The 20,935-nt window shown below is 36.3% G+C and overlaps 2 protein-coding genes across 4 annotated transcripts; one reads left to right on the forward strand and one right to left on the reverse strand.

The window, feature by feature from the left end:
* The first annotated feature begins 1,817 nt into the window (after window positions 1-1,817).
* LOC129902377 (uncharacterized) lies at window positions 1,818-20,844 on the forward strand. Its single transcript, XM_055977601.1, has 18 exons — window positions 1,818-3,205; window positions 3,282-3,431; window positions 4,320-4,590; window positions 4,676-4,768; window positions 5,346-5,520; window positions 6,124-6,366; window positions 6,467-6,661; window positions 7,684-7,877; window positions 9,646-9,884; window positions 15,576-15,650; window positions 16,378-17,319; window positions 17,421-17,536; window positions 18,374-18,549; window positions 19,058-19,248; window positions 19,339-19,425; window positions 19,942-20,099; window positions 20,219-20,429; window positions 20,512-20,844. Exons 1-18 carry the CDS (start codon window positions 2,177-2,179, stop codon window positions 20,665-20,667), a joined length of 4,701 nt encoding a protein of 1,566 aa, XP_055833576.1. The 5' UTR covers window positions 1,818-2,176; the 3' UTR covers window positions 20,668-20,844.
* LOC129904211 (uncharacterized) lies at window positions 8,380-15,737 on the reverse strand. 3 transcript variants are annotated; one of them, XR_008770401.1, is made up of 6 exons: window positions 15,529-15,737; window positions 15,059-15,331; window positions 14,013-14,118; window positions 9,918-10,061; window positions 8,686-9,125; window positions 8,380-8,570 (listed from the first exon to the last, which is right to left on the reverse strand). XR_008770401.1 is itself a non-coding variant. In XM_055979750.1 (5 exons), the coding sequence occupies exons 2-5, from the start codon at window positions 15,313-15,315 to the stop codon at window positions 8,838-8,840; spliced, it is 795 nt and encodes a 264-aa protein (XP_055835725.1). In that variant the 5' UTR covers window positions 15,316-15,331; window positions 15,529-15,737; the 3' UTR covers window positions 8,664-8,837. The 3 variants fall into 3 exon arrangements, 2 of the variants coding, with proteins under 2 accessions (XP_055835725.1, XP_055835726.1); XM_055979750.1 differs by lacking the exon at window positions 8,380-8,570 and having other exon boundaries at window positions 8,664-9,125; XM_055979751.1 differs by lacking the exons at window positions 8,380-8,570; window positions 15,529-15,737 and adding an exon at window positions 15,411-15,516 and having other exon boundaries at window positions 8,664-9,125.
* Window positions 20,845-20,935: the final 91 nt, after the last annotated feature.

The following is a 20,935-nucleotide window of genomic DNA, read 5'->3' on the forward strand; positions in this document are numbered from 1 at the left end:
ACATGGCATGCTAAGGACCGTACAATAGAAATGGTAAGGGGTGCTAAGGACCACCAGTGGGACTTTACTGATGTATATGTGTGCATTATACACAGAGATGCAGTCAACAACTCAATATGTTTATGTATCAAATACATTATATATTTGGAGATAGCTTCATTTAAAATTGATACACGTAATGTATCACTAAGAGTATGATGTATCTGGTGCATCATATTTTGTATCAGATGAAATGATTTTAAAAATCCATTCATGATGAAATTTATAACTTAATAAAATGCATTTGATACATTTTTTTTGATAATCATGTATCAGCTAAATACGAATTTAACATTAAAGGAAAAATATATTGTACAAACAAAATTAGAATTTATATTTATCTAACGATGCAAAATCAGGATACATTCGAACCAATGAATCACCAGAGTATCTAGCAAAAAATCATGGTCACCAACTTTATGCTCAACGTTACAAACTACAGCACCTTCAGATATAGATCCGAGTGCAAGCATATTATTAATCATAAGATTAGCTTTTTTTCCAGAATAAATAAACTGACCAGTATACATCCCTTCTATAGCAACGAACAATTCCTTCTGGTGCTATCAGAATTTTGAATATGACAAATTAAAAAAAAAACACAAAGATGAATTGTAAGTTGGAGAAGAAGAAGAACTAACTATGGAATAAGTTGAAATTGATTGACTAGAGAGAGAATCAATTTGAAATTCAAAATAGTAATTGCTATGATTGAGGGAGTGAAAATAGGAAGAGGTTGGAGGAGAGAAAATAGGAAGAGAAAACGTGAATTTGGGAGTTGTGGAGTAATTTATCCAGATGATTTGTGTTTTGGAGGAAAAAAAGAGATTTTTGAAATAGTAGGGAATAATAGAAAATATGATAAAAAAGATGTGTAAATAGATAATTTTTACATAGTTTAAATAAGTTTTCGCATTATATCTAGATATAAAAATAAAATAATCAATTTAACACTATTAAATAAATAAATAAAATTAATGGCTCATATTCACTTTTGAAGATTAATGGAGCACTCTTAATATAAATTAATTTTTTATTTAATGGGAGCATAAATTTTACTCTGTGCGCATCCAAATGATCATAAAAAAAATACTTTTTTATTTAATTGTGAGTATATTTTTTTGGTTCCCCAAACAAGTTCTTTAATCACAATTTGAGCTTCAAATACAATAAACAATCACGAGGCAGTTGAATTGAGGAAGAGAAGCAGCTACTTGTCCAATTCATCCTTCGGAATCATATCAAATCCCAAATATGATGAAATAGAATAATTATGATGAAATTTTATAAATACATAATATTTTGAATATATATTTATTATTTTTTATTTTTCAATCGTCCGAAAAAGACATAAGAGAGATTTTTATTATTTTTTATAACAATTTCTTATCTCTAGAAAATCTCTCGATAGAATTCAAACTTATAAAATATGGTCAACGGCAAAAAAATATGACTCATTTTGATAATAAGTTGGAATTCGGTGAATATAAGCATAAAAATCTTATGAAATTCCAACAAACAATTCTTGATTTGTAGTAAACTTCTCACTGGAATTCAAACTTATACAATATAAGTCAATCTGAATAGGACTAAAAACTCAAATAATAAGCTCCAGTTAGATGATTAAAAAGCACAAATATACAAAAGTAAACTCTCATTATAAGCAGGATGTGAAAAAGGATCGAGCATAAAAATCTCAAGAAATTCCAATTCAACAAGCTCTCTTTTTTAACTTAGCAAAAATTTTAAAACCCCCAAAGGTCTTCTTCTTTAATTAGTTAATTAGTAAAGATAACAGTCGCTAATCACAAAAACAAATACAACAAACCCCAGATTAAAGACCATTAATTACTTTCTAAACTAAGGTAATCTAATCTTTTATGTTTAAAAAGCATCCTTTTACCCATATGGCCATATATAGTGACTGCTCTTCTTATATCCAAAACAGAACAATTTTTAAATCTACTAACGAATCTTGACTTTTACTGTACTTTCTTTAGTTAGAACGTTACTTCACTGTCATTTCTCTCTTCAGCTGCCAAGATTCTTGTTTTGGGGTCTAAAAAGATTGTGGCTTCTTTTGTTTTTGTGTAATTCTGATTTCTGGGTATGTCTCTGATTTTAGTTTGAGTTTCAAATGAGGAAGCACAACACAGCTTTAACAAGATTTGGTCGAAAGGTAAAAGGTTCATATCAATCTTATGGTCTTGGTGTAAAGTTAGCTGCAGTAGTAATCTTGGGTCTTTGTTTTATATTCATTTGGTCTGTTTTTTCACCTTCTTCTTATTCAGTAGCCTATCAAAGGGACACTTTTGATGATATTAGAGAACCTATATCATCTGCAAATAGGAAAAAGGTCACATCTTTGGTTCCTTCAACCAAGAAAGAACAACCCCATAACAAGAAATTGAAACATAGATCAAGTTCAGGTGAGAAAAAGAAAAGGGGTGATAGGTCTTCTTTGCCTTCAAAATCTGGTAGTTGGCATAGAAATGAGAAAAGTGGAGTTGATAGGAAGAGAAAGGGTGAGGATCTGAAGGTACCCAAAAAGGTTGATGAGGTAAAGGATCAAGATTTGGAAGGATCTGAAACTGAGGAGTTGCAGAAGGAGAATGAAGAAGTGAAAATAGAAAATGATAAACAAGAAGAAAAGAAAAAAGGAGTTGAAGTTAAAGAGAATGAGAAAGAAAAAGCAGAAAATAATAGTAAACAAGAAGGAGAAGAAGATGAAGGAGTGGATGGTAAAGAGAATGAGAAAGAGGAAATAGAAAGTAATAAAGGAGAAGGAGAAGGAGAAGGAGAAGGAGAAGGAGAAGAAACAGTAGATGGTAATGAAGGTAATGGTGAATTAGCTAATACTGAGGAGTTGGATCAAGAGGCATCTGAGAAAATGGAGGATGAGGAGGAGAAATCTAGAAATAATGGGAAGAAGAATAAGAATTTAGGACCATTATTTGATCCAAAAGCACATTATACTTGGAATTTGTGTAGCACTAGAAGCAAGCACAACTACATTCCCTGCATTGACTTTGAAAGTGCAAGTGGAAAGTTGCAGAATTATCGGCATCACGAAAGAAGTTGTCCTAAAGCACCTCAAATGTGTCTTGTTCCCCTTCCTCCTGATGGTTATCAGACTCCAATAAGCTGGCCTGAGAGTAAGTCAAAGGTATGAGAATCAAGCTCATCTTCAGTAAATACAGCTTTAACTGTTCTCTCTTATATTAAGTTCATAATTTTTGCAGATACTTTATAAAAATGTGGCACACCCTAAACTAGAGGCGTTTGTTAAGAAAGGGAGCTGGGTGGTGGAGTCTGGAGAATATCTCACTTTTCCGATGAACCAATCTATACCCAAAGGTGGAATTCAACACTACCTAGATTTCATAGAAGAGGTGAGTCCCTTTTGTTGACTCTTGTTTCTCTAGCTATTGCAGTGCTCAAAGGTCTAATGATTATCTTATACAAATAAAATCATATAAATGCGCCCACATTGTCTATGAATCTTCATATGTATATATTTTCCATTACACCAAAAATACAAAGACTATATACAGTTCATTTTAATTCTCTGTACAGAGTTACTATTGTCTTGACAAATTACCTTGCATTTCTCACTTCCCATATAGTCCACCATATACAAGCTGGGATGGAGTTCCACCATTTCTTCTGCTTTCCCCTAACTCCACCTTTTTACAGCATTTCACAAATTCAATTGTAGACTCTGGCATTAGCAAATTCAGACCAGTCATGCTTGAAAAAAATCTGCCAAAGCTGTCCTAGCCTTGGTGGTCAGAGTTACCTGGTACCTGGTACCTGTTGCTGGTGGGAGGTGGCAGGTATCCCGTGGAATTAGTCGAGGTGTACGAAAGTTGGCCTAGACACCACAGTCATCAAAAAAAAAAAATCTGCCAAAGCTGATCAGTAGTGTAAAAACAGATGGCTATTGTTTTCTGCATTTTGCTGACACAAGAAGCATCTTGAGCTGCTCTACTCTTGTATTATGATATTTTCCCTTAGTAGAGAATGAAAGATGACTTGTCTTCAACTTGCAGTAATGCTGGTGCGATTTCTGGTTGTAGTTGATTTGGAATCGGTTAAATCTTTGTTAATTATTTCTCTTACTGCAGTTGCTAGATTCAAACACTAGGTGTATGCCTGGCTGGTTTGAAATAATACTGCTAACTGTAGTATGATTATTTACTTATTTAGTTGTCAGTTGAATGCTACTTGCGAAGTCTCTCCTTGTGTTTGATGTGTGAATTGATATTGGAGATTGGTAGATGGTACCAGACATTGAATGGGGGAAGAATATCCGTGTTGTGCTGGATATTGGATGTAAAGATTCAAGCTTTGGGGCTTCTCTACTTGAAAAAGACGTGTTAACACTTACTCTAGGCTTAAAAAATGATCTTGTGGATCTAGCACAAGTTGCACTTGAGCGTGGTTTTCCAGCAGTAGTTACCTCATTCAGAACTCGGAGGCTTCCCTTTCCTAGTGGTGTCTTTGACGCTATTCACTGTAACGATTGCCATGCATCTTGGCATTCTAGCGGTTAGTGTTATTGCTAGAGATTTCTTTTTCTTGTTTCTGGTTCTTTTTCCGTAATATCAGGAGGTTTAATTAAGTTTATTTTCAGGGGGAAAGCATCTTATAGAGATGAACAGAATTTTGAGGCCTGGAGGTTATTTAATTTTGTCTTCAAAGCACAGTAGCATTGAAGTTGAAGAAGGTTTGTTCTCTATTTATGTTAAGGAAAACAACTTCTGTTTTTCTTATTTCTTCTTTTTTTGATGAAAACGGCTATTTTGTTACACTTTTGTATGTTTTAGTCTAATGAATAAATACTTTCCTGAATGATGACAATGCCTTTAGCAGACCTAATGCCTTTAGCGGACCTTATCTTCCTACAAAAAAAAACATTTCACAGTGGACACTTGTCCTCCACTGTCATGAATATTATGAAATTACCCCTTCTAATTTCTCATTCAATGTCAAGCTTCTTGTTCTTGCTAGTATCTGATATTCTCATATCACTTCCAAAAGATCTGCTACTAAATTCATGTTATTTTCGCTAAATAAACTATCAATTTGGATGGGATGGATCATTTTCTGGCTTGTAGCTTGAAATTGTCTTGCATTGTTATAAAGTCTTTTTTTGTGTGTGAAACTTGAAAGACGAGCCATCATTTTGATTTCATCTTTTTAATATTTTCAACTTTGCATGCTTTACTTTTCTTTTCAGCATGTATTTACGAAAGCCCTTTTTGTAAAGTACTCATGATCATAATATCAACCTTCTTTTCCAGCCATGTCCACGCTGACAGCGTCAATTTGTTGGAACATCCTCGCTGATAAAACTGATGAAATCAGTGATATCAGGATTAAATTATACCAAAAACCGCAAGCAAATGACATATATCAATTGAGAAGGAAAAAAGTTCCACCTCTATGCAAAGCAAATGAGAACCCAGATGCTTCCTGGTGAGTTGGAAAAGCTTGTGTTGTTCTTACTTGTCTCTCTTTTTCTCTTTTCGGTCATTTTGCATTTCCTTTGCACATACTTCCACTGCTGCATACGGACAAGTAATCTTGAAAAAAAATGCACACCTCATCATTGTATCTCTTGCAAAATGTGTGGCCTTTGTCTGAATTTCTGTTTTTTTTTCTTCTCAAAAAAAATGTGTGGCCTTTGTCTGCAATTAAAACGTTTCAGTCATGAGGTGGTTTGGTATGGATGGATCCCACTGTTGAATCATGTCTTATACTTTTGTATCATCAATGACGACTGAGAACAAAGACTTTGAATGTCAGACCTGCTTTTCATTTACATTTGTGTGCATGCCTTGAAGTGGATTTCCCATCGCTTTTATCAAAGCATCCTATGTCATTATGCAAATAAGCTACAACTCTCTCAGAAATGGTAGAATAAGCATGGTTTATAGTAAACTTAAGAGTCGAAAACACATTAGCTCTAAAATTCTTTAGTTTCTTCACCTGCAAAGAGAAGCAGCATTAAGGCTTTAGAAAATGTCATGCTTCTTTATTCATCCTCATGTTAAATTTCACTTAATTTGTCCGCAACAGGTATGTGCCAATTAAATCTTGCTTGCACACAATTCCTGAATCCATAGAACAACGAGGAACCGAATGGCCTGAGGAGTGGCCAAAGAGACTTGAAACTTTTCCCGACTGGATGAACAATAGAGAGAAATTGATAGCAGACAGTGAGCACTGGAAAGCTATTGTTGACAATTCTTATCTAGCTGGCTTGGGTATTGATTGGTCCAACATTCGAAATGTAATGGATATGAAAGCCATCAATGGAGGGTAAGCCCCTAGCTTTGGTTCATCTGATGAAAGAGGCTCAAACATTTGCACTTCATTAATATGTTATTGGATCTCCCTCTTCTTTTAATTGTATACACAGATTTGCAGCAGCTCTTGCACAGCAGGAGGTGTGGGTGATGAATGTTATTCCTGTACATGCACCAAACACCCTTCCAATAGTATTTGAACGAGGACTTCTTGGCATGTACCACGATTGGTGCGAGGCTTTTGGTACCTATCCAAGATCATACGACCTTCTACATGCAGATCATCTCTTCTCAAGACTTAAGAACAGGTTACATGACCTTTTCCCCTTTATTTGCTCTCTTGTTTCAGTATTCCCCTCATAAAATATATGGATGATCCCGTCTTTCTTGATTATGAATCAAGAAGAAAGGTCGGATGTAGTTGTTCAGGTCTGGTCTACTTTTGGTCATTCTTCTATCTATCTGAAAAATAGAGTACTGCTCAAAGAAGGTGACTCGTAGTCCCTTTTCGAGTATTATCTTTGCTGTGGATGATCCAGTCGGTGTGCATATGAACGAACGGATTTCACTTCATTATGGACTACTATATGCCCTGCTTGTCCCCCACCCCCCATACCCCTTTCAAAAAGGGTTGCTGTGGTCTTCAAGAAATTTTTTTCTGACCTCTGAGGTGGTCCGTCAAGTCCTCTAGCCTAGGGTAGTCAAAATAAAGGCAGGAATCCTAGTGCACAGTAATTTTTCTTATAATTGTAATATTGGGACATCAATGTGGTTTTGCTCCCCCTCAGGAGAAAATTTTTGGCCCCCCTCACTAGCTAAGATAAGCATTTGAAAATTCTCGCTGCTCCTTTGACTCCTTTCTTTATTCTCTATGTTGAGACGTCTGGACAAAAGAAGAATCAGATCCCAGATCTTTCCCAGAGTCCCCACCATACACTGGCTGTACTGTTACTATCACGGATATTTCCTCGGATGCCAAGGGTTTTGTAAAGTCTAAGCCATAGAAGAAGATTCTGCTTGTCATTCTTCTTGATGTTCAACTTGCTATTTTGGAACACTCAAGAAATCAATACAGTTACGTAATTCCTATAGTTTTAGCTTTGGGTCACGCTTAATAAAGTATGCAACAACATACCCATCGTAGTTCTACAAGGTGGGGTATGGCGAAAGTAGATTGTATGCAAACCTCCCCAACCTCAGGTAAATATTAAGAGCTTGTTTGCTTACTAAAGTATGATAATGGTAAATATTAAGTTTGAAACTTTCCATTTCCAGACTTTAAATTTTCTTCAGAGGTAAAGTGGTTTGTTTTCATGATCATTCATTGCAGGTGCAAGCATCCCATTGTGATTGTGGTTGAGATGGACCGTATATTACGGCCTGGTGGCTGGGGAATTATACGTGACAAGGTCGAAATACTTGATCCACTAGAGAAAATATTGAGAAGCTTGCACTGGGAGATACGAATGACTTTCGTGAAAGACAAGGAAGGCATCCTTTGTGCACAAAAGGCAATGTGGAGACCTTGATGAGTGCTTAGAGGCAAGTCATTTCATTATTTGGACTACATATGCTTCCAGACTTCCAGTCATTTTCTAGCAAGATCTGCTGTTTGTCAATTCGATATTGTCTATACTCGAGTAACACAGTGCCATGTTTGCCTACAATTGACTCCTTGTACCAATTTCTTGGCCTCCCTCTTCACACATTGCAAAAGAAATAGTCGTTGATCTAGAATTTAGACGTTGTGGGTTGTGAGTATGAGAAAGTGAGTTTGGTAATGTATATTAAAGCTTAATATTCATTGTTGGATCGTCGCTGGGAAGAAATTATTTTGTAGCAACTAGTGTGCGAGTGATACATTTTTGCTCTTACCATTGATTGACTACTGATACAGTCGTGCATATATTGAAATCTCTTTTATCCAACCTTACCTCTGCTGTTAAAGAGTACTATGAACCTTATACTGTGATGTGGTTTCATTAATTATTCTGATGTGGTGTTAATCACAAATTTGATAGTAAAATCACAAAAGAATTGAGCATCTTTTCACCTAATCATTACGTTGTTATCAAAACATCCAGAAGCCCTAGGCACCATGTAAAACTTCATAACTATGGCCATGATTTGGCAAGTTTCATTCAAAAGAATTTACAGACAAAAAATACAACCCATCTATAGTGGCCAACAAGCAATACGATTTGCTTCTCTTCCCTCCTGAAAAAATTGCAAAATTATAATTAGATCTGGAAAAACTTATGGCCGCTGCAAGCATATATGTATATACTGAGAATAAGATGATGAACAAAATGAAAGGGAAGAGAATGCCCACAGTATTCTAGAGGTTCATAAGTGAAATTCAACTGGACAAGCTGTAGTATGAGGCTTTATCAAAAAATCAAGTTGATTCATTTCTCAAATCCCCTAGTCTTAGCTGATCGTAATTTGTAACTCACGTCAACTTTATATACCCTTAGGATCACCTCACTCCACCACATCATATGAGCTTTTTTCTGAAGGAATTAAATCCAACAGATCCTTTGAATCCTTCCCTTCATCAAATAGATCATCATAGGTGACGGGCATCCTTATTCTATCATGAACAGATGCACGTTTTGCTCCACTATCTGACTGTTCAACAGGATCTTGCTGCAGCAAAACATCTGAAGAACTGGCTGTAATCTTGTCTCCCATTGTCTGACTAGATCTCTCCAAAGAAGCTTCTTTGTTTTGGAGCGGTTCTTGCTTGAGATTAGCCTGCCTAAACTGCTTCTGCAAAATTATGTTCTTAGTGAGCACTGATATAGGCACACACAATAGAACAATAGGCAACTAGCAGATCAACAGTTCAAATTATGAATGCAATTGTTTAGAAAACACAGCATACTAAGCTGAAATCTTTAGTCATAAGAAAAATAGCAACCAGTAAACAGAGATTCACATTTTGATGGGAGAGGTAAGTTTTGTCCTCGCAATTAGAAATGACCATGGCTACCCAAGGGCTGGAGGATTTTTCCCAATAATATGCATTTTAATTTCGAGGAAGTGATCCACAATACAGATAATGAATCAAAATTCAAAATTTTAACACATCCAAATACGCAGTGTGAAATTTAGGCCATTTTTATAGAGCAATGAGAAGAGATACATTGGTAATTGCATTATATTTGTCTTGCAATGAATACTGCAGAGTTCATAATAAACTACAAAAGCACCTCCATAAGGCCTTTACTAAAGATTCTTTCCTTTCTTTAAGGTTACCTGCTTTATTTTTTTTCATTTGTTTGAGTAGAACAAAAACCTTCAGCATTGTCAAAAAGATTCATGTTTACTGATCCTGATAATGGAAAATTCATGATCAATGATGGTGACTACCTAGTTTCCAGGCTGGGCAATAAAACTGCCACATGCACTGGGGATAAAATATTCATGTTTACTGATCCTGATAATGGAAAATTCATGATCAGTGATGGTGATTACCTAGTTTCCAGGCTGGGCAATAAAACTGCCACATGCACTGGGGATAAATATGTACTAAATGAAGCGTAAAGAATTATGACCTACCTCAAACTCCTTCCCTTTCTTCATTATCTCTTTGTATGCATTTGGATCTCGTACTTTAAGGATGCTCCACAATATTCCACCACCTGTTCGGTAACGCCTGCCATCAGCTGTCTTCTGGCCACCACAAGTCTGAATTGCATCCACCTGTAAATTTAACTGCAGCATCATCAACTGATTCATAATTGGAGAACTCAAGAATCATATAAAATGGTTCCAGCAAGTAAGATCTTCCTCAAGAAAAAAGGATGGAAGGATGGGAACTACCTAGAAAGTGAATTTATACGAAAATTGTAACTTTTCTCTTTGATTTCACACTAGATATCCAGAAAAGGGATATGATGACCTAAGCATATTGTCATAGCCAAAAAATCATTAGATGTTAACACATACATGCTATCCCTCATTAACCAAAGGTCCCTTTTTTCTAGAATAGGTAAGTATCATCTTCGTTAACCAAAGGCAAAGCTTCTTTATTTTTTGGTGGCTAGTTATCAAAGGCAAAACGCAACCCATTTACCTTGCCCTTGTGCAAAGGGCTCCATAGCCATATAGGCTCCAGAGCAAGATTTTCATTTCCAATCATAAAACTCAAAAGCTTCTTTTTTTTACAGAAAAAGAAAACTCAGAAGTTCTGCCTCTTTCAGTGTCTAGAATCTTAGTTCTCTTTATGGCCTAACTTTTCAGCTAAAAAAAAATATGCAGTAAACTACTCACAAACCCTGATAACCATAGAACCCCCAGGGAAATACACACCAACCAACGTACTCACAAAACCATATACCAGTATGAACTTTTTGACAAAGGTAACAGGTTTGTATATAAATCTTCAGAACTAAAGGCTAGGATCCCAAATTTACACCAGGGAGCTTACACACAGTTGAGTAGACTCAACAAATCTAAAAACAACTAGGCCCTACTTCATCTTACCATATGTATGAACTCACCACTATTGAACATTCAATACGAAAATCTTAGTTGGTTTCAATCATTTTTGCTTTATCTTTGATCTTATTATTTCTCCTTTTCCCTTTTTCTGTTAAATCTCTTTTCCTGGATGAGAGAAAGATATAGACAGATTTATAAATGAGGAAAAGAAGATAAAGTTTACAAATATAGATAGTCTATGAATTCTTAAGCAGAGAGAAAATTGGGGAGATATGGCAAACTGGTAGAGGAAAAGGAGAGAGAGTGGGAAAGTGGTTCTTTTAAAAGATAAAGAATAAGAGTAAGCGAATTGTTTAGTGGGACCCGTAACGCCACATGGCCAAGCAACGGCAAAGTCTCACACTATTTTTTGTGTGTTATATTTCATAAAACATAAATTTTCTCTTCCAATATACCCCAATGAAGACTTCCTTCAATGCTTCAGTTGAATGATTGAGTTTTAATATTTTTGTAGTATACAAATCAGGTGAAACATCTTCCACATACTCCAACTAACCCAAAGGTACACAATCTCTCGCCAGTTCTTTTATAGACAGTTATTAGTGTGAGAAAAAACAGAATCTATAAGTTTACTAAACCAGAAGCCCTGGAAGAAAAGATGGGTTTCTAGAAGTTCATTCAACCATATATAGATAAATAAAAGAACCACCAAGACTTCCTCTCCATAATTAAGACCACCCTACATTGAGCACCACCTTGTGAGTGTTTACTAACATTTATTAATTAAAGCAATTCCAACACAACCAATGTTCTAGCAAATCTTTTTTTATTTAATATTTTCATAAAGCATGCTCTAGAAATTCACTAACCTAGATAGAATTGTTTTGGAACTCTTTCTGAACAAAAAAAAAAGGAGAGGCAGCAAGCAAGAGGTTCTAACTAACTTGGGGAAAATACAAAATGCCCATTATTTGTCAAATTAATACACAAATAATTTTCACTACTTAAACTCGGAGCTCTTTCTGATAGAGTTGCTTGGCATAACGGGACAAATAGGAATTAGAAGATTCCACGTATGGAAAACACTTACACCTAATGCTTCAGCCGTTGTTGCCATTTCCTTTTTGACCCTTTAAGAGTTCCCACTTACTTTCTAAAACACTTTCTCCACTTTTCCATCAACCCTCTGACTCCCATTAGAAAAAAAAAACAAAGGGAAAAAGAAAGAGGAAAAAGATGCAATTTTCTGCATATCGCATTTCTATGTGCATACCATGGGGTAAAACAACAAAGACAGGAAAAATCATTGTAATCAATCCAAATAGACACCACAAAGTAGTTCCGCCAGAAGCTATCTTGGAAGAAAGGTCCACGGTACGAAAGCAGTGAAAATGGCTTCACCAGGAGGCATCTGTGAGTATTACAACATTGAGAATCAGAAACTACAAAAAAAAACATTAGACCTTAAATTAATCGTGTTAAGAGTCAGGCCCATCCTTCACCTCTTAGCAATCACTGAACAATTCTCAATCTAGCCAAGACCAGGGGATAGATAATTCTAGAATGCCCAATCTCTGGTATCAAGAAAAATAATTGGCACCAACATGGAGATGGAGGCCCATAAGCTTTAGTGAATATGAACTAGGGGATGGCAAGTGGTTTTGAGGCTAATAAGCGTATTTGGTATAACTTTTACACTTCCCATCTAGCATGCAATGCCTTCTAAAACATTAAAAATCATTTGCATTGCAAATAAATAGAATGTTGCTCTTCATATGATAGTTATGGAAAACACTTACACCTAATGCTTCAGCCGTTGTTGCCATTTCCTTTTTGACCCTTTAAGAGTTCCCACTTACTTTCTAAAACACTTTCTCCACTTTTCCATCAACCCTCTGACTCCCATTAGAAAAAAAAACGAAGGGAAAAAGAAAGAGGAAAAAGATGCAATTTTCTGCATATCGCATTTCTATGTGCATACCATGGGGTATAACAACAAAGACAGGAAAAATCATTGTAATCAATCCAAATAGACACCACAAAGTAGTTCCGCCAGAAGCTATCTTGGAAGAAAGGTCCATGGTACTGAAAGCAGTGAAAATGGCTTCACCAGGAGGCATCTGTGAGTATTACAACATTGAGAATCAGAAACTACAAAAAAAACATTAGACCTTAAATTAATCGTGTTAAGAGTCAGGCCCATCCTTCACCTCTTAGCAATCACTGAATAATTCTCAATCTAGCCAAGACCAGGGGATAGATAATTCTAGAATGCCCAATCTCTGGTATCAAGAAAAATAATTGGCACCAACATGGAGATGGAGGCCCATAAGCTTTAGTGAATATGAACTAGGGGATGACAAGTGGTTTTGAGGCTAATAAGCGTATTTGGTATAACTTTTACACTTCCCATCTAGCATGCAATGCCTTCTAAAACATTAAAAATCATTTGCATTGCAAATAAATAGAATGTTGCTCTTCATATGATAGTTATCCTGATAAATGCAAGTAGTCCTCCAAACAAAAAAGTGAACTTGATTTGTCATCCATTAGACCTTACCAACACAAAAATCCGAATTTGTGGGTGTGTGACAAAAAGATTAACTTATTTATTTACTTTATATGGAGGACTCAGACTAAGGTAGTGGGCTAGGTGGCCGATCGGTTCTCCATAGTAGTCGTAGTCGCGCTCATTTGTCTTAACATATGATTTTGCATGGGATTACTGCTTATATTAGTTGGCCCAGTATACTTTGGGTATCCTATTTTATCTATAGTAGTTAATGCTCCTTTATCCCCGATCTTTCCTACCCTGACTTTATCGCTTTATCGCTTTATCGCTTTATCGCTCTCATTATTCATATCTTTATATTGTCTGTTATATGCCTGGCTTTACTGACCTATGTCTTGTTTTTCCTTGTTTCTCCTCCCTTGTTCTTCTCTCTTAAGCCGAGGGTCTTTCGAAAACAGCCGCCCTACCTTTTAAGGTGGGGGTTAGGTCTGCGTACACTCTACCCTCCCCAGACCCCACATGGTGGGACCACACTGGGTTCGTTGTTGTCGTTGTTGTTGTTGGGGGAGGGGGCAGTTTGTTGAAATTATGCTAACACTATTGTCTAAATGCAAAGTTTAGCAGTGAAACCATCAAGAAATTTGACACAAGCAAAAATCAACCTTCAAGAAAACAAGTATACAGAACAAAAGTCATACCTCTTTGACAAGATCACTCAAAGCAGATACGCCGAGACAACCAACTGCAGTCCATATGAGATAAGATTTCTTCTCTTTCAAGCGTTTACCGACATCCAAAACGAATCTGAAGTCAAAAATTCAAAGATAGAGAAAAGTCAGAGCAAAAGAAGATGCAAATTCGTGTAACAGACAGCGGTATACAAAATGAAGCAACTTTGACACAACCACAGGAAAGTGATTGATAGCAGGGGCGGAGCTACATGAAGCTCAGGGGTTCATCCGAACCCCCTCGACCAAAAAAATACACTGTGTATATAGGATCAAAATTTTATTTTATGTGTATATATTGAATATTGAACCCCCTCAAACACAAGTCCAAGGTTTGGTTCAGTGGCAAAGAAGTTGAGATTAACGCAAGGTCACATGGTTTCGAATCCCTGTTGTGATGCCTTTTCAGCACTTTAGCCGCAGGCGTTTGGTTTTTTCTTCTTAACAATTGGAACGGCTTCTTTCTCTGTTAAAAGCTCGTCACTCCACATTTTCGTCTTCTTCTTTGTTATATGAAATAGTTATTTTTCAAAAATCTTTTGGCTCGAACGTAACCAATTTTGATATGCTCTAAGGTAAAATAATAAAATAATTTTAGTAACCAATCTCTTGGCTAAATACTATGGAAAAAATAAAATAATTGTGTTTTCTGAGGTAGAGTTGAGCTTCATCTAGCCCGTTTATATTTGACCCGACCTGTTCATATTTGACCCGATCCATTTTTTTTAAACCCCCTAAAATCCTGGCTCCGCCACCAGTTGATAGCAATATAAAATTTCATGAGATCACTTCCCAAAGCAAAGGAAGGAATGTTAACTGGGACATATAGCTAGATTAACAAAGCAAATAAACCTATGCATCAGTCATATGGTATCCAATACAACTATCTTCACTTGATTACTCTTAAGGCAATTATCTTGTTAATTATATCCAAAGGTTTGCCGCACAATAATGCTTTCATTGTGAAAATAACTATAATATGCATTTGGTGAACAACTATAATTAGCATGACAAACCTGTTAATGTCTGTGATTGGACCTGAAGAAACTCTCTTACGTTTGTTCTTCCCCTTGTTCTTCCTGCGTCTACGATTTTTTTTGCCTGAATTAGGATTTGTAGAGCTGGCACATGCACCACCCATTTCCTCTAATCCAGTCTTGGAAATCTTCTCAACCAGTTCTCCTTCCTCAATATCATTCATTTTAACATCTTCATCATCCTCAAAGCTCTCATCTTCATCGGAGAAATCTAAAATGCTATCCTCTAGCTCCATTGAATTAGAGAACAAACTGCACGAACGAGATTAAATAACTATTATTCCTCAAAGATTTATGGGTCATAACAAAAACATCCCAGTTCTTGACCTACCTATCCGATTTATACAATAGATATTCAAAATCGAAAGATAAAAGAGACAGCAAGATACAAATTCTGGCTTCATACCGAGATTTGATAAAACAAAAAAGGATAAAAAAAGAACCCTTACCGAGTTCTCTTTCTTGAGAGCTTGTTCTTGTCTTTGGGGTTTTATAGATAGGGTTTGGGAGGGATATTTTTGGAGAAAAGGCTGATGGGTTTAGTGCCAAAGCTTCAAGTTATACAAAAATGGTGAAGCAAACATTTACCCCAAATTCTTGAATTGAATAATAGATTTATTTTCCTTAAACCCTAACTGGATTTAAGTGTAATTACGCAATATATTTGTCTAGCTAAATAAATTAGTTGATCAGTATATAAATTATGGAAAAGGGTTAAAATTACCCTCTAACTATTCGAAATAGCTTACATATATAATTTAATTATTTTTGGAATCAAATATACTTTTGTTGTTATAAAAAAAACTATAAATACCCCTCTATTTAACGGTTGATCGTTTAAGCTGACGTGATAGTATCACATGAAAAAAATATTCACATGAATTGTCACGCCAGCCTCTCTTCCTCTTTAATTCAATATTTTTGACCTATTTTTTATAATTTTAGTTTTTTTTTCTAAATTTCCTACACCATCACATACCTCCTCCCTCCACAACTCCACTCACTTTTTTTAATTATTAATTATTATTAATGGAGTCATCACTTCATAGAGTTATTATTAATTAATTTTCTTTCATTGGTAAATATTTAACAAAATCTAAAAGTATTTAAATTTTGATAAACTTAAACGGCCAAAATTATTCAATACAGGGGACTATTTTGAACCTATCCTAAACATAAAGTACCATTTTTGTCAATCACTCAAACATTAGTATTTCAGCCCTTAATAGCATTTTTCGCCATTGATGCACTGAGATCAAAGCTCTCTTGAACATGTGACAATATTATAGTAGCTATAGATCAAATCTCCTTCGCTTGTAAGAACAAATTCTAAAATACCCATCATGTCCCTATCACTGTCTTCTTACCCCACGCGCTTCGCCATCCTCACTCTCCTCTCCGCCACCACACTCTACTTCTTCTACAAATCACGCCGTCATCTATCCAAACGCCTCAAATCCTTAAACCCCACTTGCCAAAACCCTAATCCTAAAACCCCAAGAGGCAAAATCTTCTTTATATCCCAAACCGGCACTTCTAAAACCCTTGCAAATAGTCTTCACAGTTTGTTAAACCTTAACGGGTTTGAATTCGATCTTGTTGACCCGAAAGATTACGAGCCTGAGGATTTGCATAAAGAAAGCTTTGTAGTTATTGTAGCTTCTACGTGGGAAGACGGGAAACCACCTCCAAATGCTGGGTTTTTTGTTGATTGGTTAACTGAGAGTGCTGATGATTTCAGGGTTGGATCTTTGTTGCTTAGCAAGTGTAAATTTGCAATCTTTGGAGTTGGGAGTGGGTCTTATGTTGAAACATTTAATGCTGTGGCTCGTGATTTTTCGAAGAAGTTGAGGAAACTTGGTGGGGTTGAGGTTTTAGAGGTGTGTGAAGGTGATGTCGATGAGGGTAATTTGGATGAGGTTTTTGGTAAGTGGAGTAAGAGGGTTGTTGGGGTTTTGAGTAATTTGGGTGAGAATGGTGGGTATATGGAGAATGGAGTTGGTGATGGTAGTGAAGATGAAGCTATGAGCGAAGGAGATGATGACGAGGAAGATGATGATGAGTTTGAAGAAAATGACGAGGGGTCAGAAATTGTTGATCTCGAGGATATTGCGGGTAAAGGGCCTTCAAGAAAGAAAGGAGTTGGAGATAAGTTAGTTAATGGGAAGGTGAATGGTGGAACTGTGAACGGAGAGAAGGCAATGGTAACTCCAGTTATTAGGGCAAGTTTGGAAAAACAGGTATCGTGGTCAAATGACTTAACTTCTATTGTATCAAATTAATTAGTTGGATTAGTTGGTGGATTTATGTTAAGGTAGCTTATTTGGTGATGAAATTGCAGGGATATAAAATAATTGGTTCGCATAGCGGTGTGAAACTTTGTAGATGGACAAAATCACAACTTAGAGGGCGCGGAGGTTGCTATAAGCACTCATTTTACGGCATTGAGAGTCACAGGTGATTATTTTTCTTCCCAGTACAGATGATTGTTTATAGCTTTTACATTTTTACTATTGCATTCTGTTTATGAGTTGTGTAGTTGTTGTTTGATCCTCGGTTGACATGATTGTAGTTGAGTTTTCAACAATATCTTCTCTGTGTTCAAGTTGCAACTTTGTGGTACGACGATGAGATCCAGTTGCTGAAACTTTTTTAGAGTGTTAGAATTCTTAGAGTTGATGAAGTATGCAGTGAATAAGAAAATAAAGTTTGCAATTAGGTTTGCATGTCCTTATCCAAAAAGGGTGGTGTTTTAGAGGCATGTGATTTGGAGTAGGAGTAGAATAGCGAGGAAACCTTCCATTTTACACAATGAACAACTAGAAAATGAGCTGGCACTTTTTATTGCCTCAAATAGGCCCTCAGTGGCACATCTCCTATGAAGTAGCTGGTTGAACCGCCTGAAGAGATTACTAAAGTAAACAAGCTTTTATAGCCTTTTATAAAAAAAATGAAAGTAAAGGGATTCATTGATGGGTATCAAGAAGATTCAGTAAGTAAAATGAGAGTTCGCTCATATACTTGTCTACTGCCTAAATAGCTAAGTTGCTTGGATTCTTCAAAATATTTGTGCCGCACCCATATCGGATTCTTCAAAAGTTTTTGAAGGATCTGACACGCACCGATGACATTTGTGAAGAGTCCGAGCAACATAGCTAAATAGATCATGGAGCTAACAAGAAAAGGTTCTACTGCATTGACCTATTGTGCATCATTAAGTAGGTTCAGTGTTTATTGATTTCCTAGCCTTAAATTCTGATTTTAAAGCTGGATTTGCATTTACCCGCTGCATAGGTGCATGGAGGCCACTCCAAGTTTAGCATGTGCGAACAAATGTGTTTTTTGTTGGAGACATCACACAAACCCTGTTGGGAAGAGCTGGACGTGGAAAATGGATGATCCTATTGAGATTGTCGACACAGCTATAGATTTGCATACCAAAATGATAAAACAGATGAAAGGCGTTCCAGGTTTGTTTTGTGGTACACATGAACATATATGTTTCTCTGTGAATTTGTAGGGAAGTTGAGCAATGCCACATGAGAAATAATGTGCTTGGTTGAAATTATTTGGTGATTGTATTCAACATGTCTCTGTTAGGTCATTTTGTTTTGTCCATTCAAAAAAAAGTACCTTGGTTGAGTTGTGTTTAATTTTGATGCAACGTCCTTCCGATTTCCGAATAAAAATGGTAAAACTGATATTGTGAACTGCTGGTTCTCCATTTGCTTCCTCCTACTTTCCCTACTCCTTAAGGACATGAAATGTAGAAGTGGATACAGAAATTTCACAATTTTTTAATTTGTCTGAATAAAATTGATGTCCTTTCCACCTTACATATGTATTTTTGTATTAAAAAAATAGATGTACTTCCACTTTTGTGCTCGTATGACCCTCCAAATAGCCATCCCAAAATCAATAATATTATTATTTTGTTCAGGACGTGGTGGTTATTGACCAGAATATCTCCCCTTGCAGGTGTTAAAGCTGAGCGCTTGTCTGAGGGTCTTTCTCCTAGGCATTGTGCCTTGTCACTGGTTGGTGAGCCTATTATGTATCCAGAAATAAATTCACTTGTAGATGAGCTGCACAAGAGGCGGATTTCGACTTTTCTTGTAACGAATGCGCAGTTTCCTGACAAGATTAAGTTATTGAAACCAATCACACAGGTCTACTAGGCTGTATTTGTCTTTCTTTATCAATCTTTTCAAGTATGTCAATATCCAAATCTAAATCTCGCATCATCTTTAAATGTACAGTTGTATGTCAGCGTAGATGCTGGTACAAAGGACAGCTTAAAAGCAATTGACAGACCACTGTTTGGAGACTTCTGGGAACGATTTCTTGTAAGTGTCATGAATATAGAGATACTTGTCAGATTCAAACTAAAAAATTAAGGAAAATCCAATAGGTGCTGTTATTGTTTGCATTGGCTATTTCCGAAAAATGCACCTGATATTGAAGTGATGCGATGCTAGGAATGGCCAGAAATCTTGGAGGGTTACTATGCATCTTTACTGATGAAGATGTGTTTTCTTATTTTCTGTTGAAACTTAACGGAATGGCACAAAAGTAAAGGGAAAACAGACCTTATCAAAAAGTAGGGGAAAGCAAAGTCCAAAAGCACAGTTGGAGTTGTCAGCTTCATACTAGTAAACCATGGCAGTGGTATCAAACTGTTGTTTTGTGATATGCCAGTGAGAGGAAAGTTTAAAATGCTGACTTTACATCATTGGTTAAAAAGATTTGGTGGCCACAGGAAACAAAATTGAAATTTGCCTTATTTTTTCTCTGTTTTTTCATATTTGTATGCTACTATTCAGACTGCTGACTGTTGGTTTGTGTTATTCTGATTTCATTAGGATTCCTTGAAAGCTCTCAAGGAGAAGGAGCAAAGAACTGTTTACCGTTTGACACTCGTTAAAGGGTGGAACACAGAAGATGTGGATGCATATTCTAGTCTATTCAGCATTGGAAAACCTGATTTCGTTGAAATCAAAGGTGTCACTTATTGTGGATCGTAAGTTCTCCCTCTTGCTTTTTTTCTTTTTCTTTTTCTTTTCTTCTTTTCCCCTCTTCTACTAGGTTGATTTGATTTCAAAACTCAGTTCATAAGTGCTCAGTTAAGTATTCACACAGGTCGGCTACATCAAAGTTGACAATGGAGAATGTCCCTTGGCATTCTGATGTGAAGGAATTCTCTGAGGCCTTGGCTAAAAAGAGCAATGGGGAGTATGAGGTTGCTTGTGAGCACGTGCACTCTTGCTGTGTTCTTCTGGCTAAAGTCGATAAGTTTAAGATAGACGGACAATGGTTCACGTGGATAGACTACGAGAAGTTCCATGACCTGGTTGGTTACTTCTCTTGTTCACGTAATTATAGCTATACCATTCTCATTAAAATAGCATAATCAATGTTTCTTTAAACTACAGGTAGCTTCTGGAAGACCCTTTACGAGTAAGGATTACATGACTCCTACACCATCTTGGGCCGTCTATGGAGCTGAGGAAGGCGGGTTTGATCCAGAGCAATTGCGTTATAAGAAAGAACGGCACCACAGATCATCTCGTAGGGAAAATGGTTCTTGAAAGTTGCACAAGTTGTCACTGATATGAAAATTGGCCTCGTCAGTTGTGACTGAGGCTTTTCTTTGAGCTGTTATAATCAAATCATCTGTATTACTTAGCAATGTAGGATACGAATACCATTTTTAGACACAGTTGTACATTTGAATACTAATGCTTATAAGCTCAATTACGACTGAATACCTGCTAAGCTCAATTACAATACAACTATGAAATTGAGTGAACATGCTTATTAGCTCAACGGACGATTAATGGTCCAGCTCTCCATCCT

The sequence above is a fragment of the Solanum dulcamara genome, chromosome 9 (genome assembly GCF_947179165.1).
Source record: "Solanum dulcamara chromosome 9, daSolDulc1.2, whole genome shotgun sequence".
Lineage (NCBI taxonomy): Eukaryota > Viridiplantae > Streptophyta > Magnoliopsida > Solanales > Solanaceae > Solanum > Solanum dulcamara.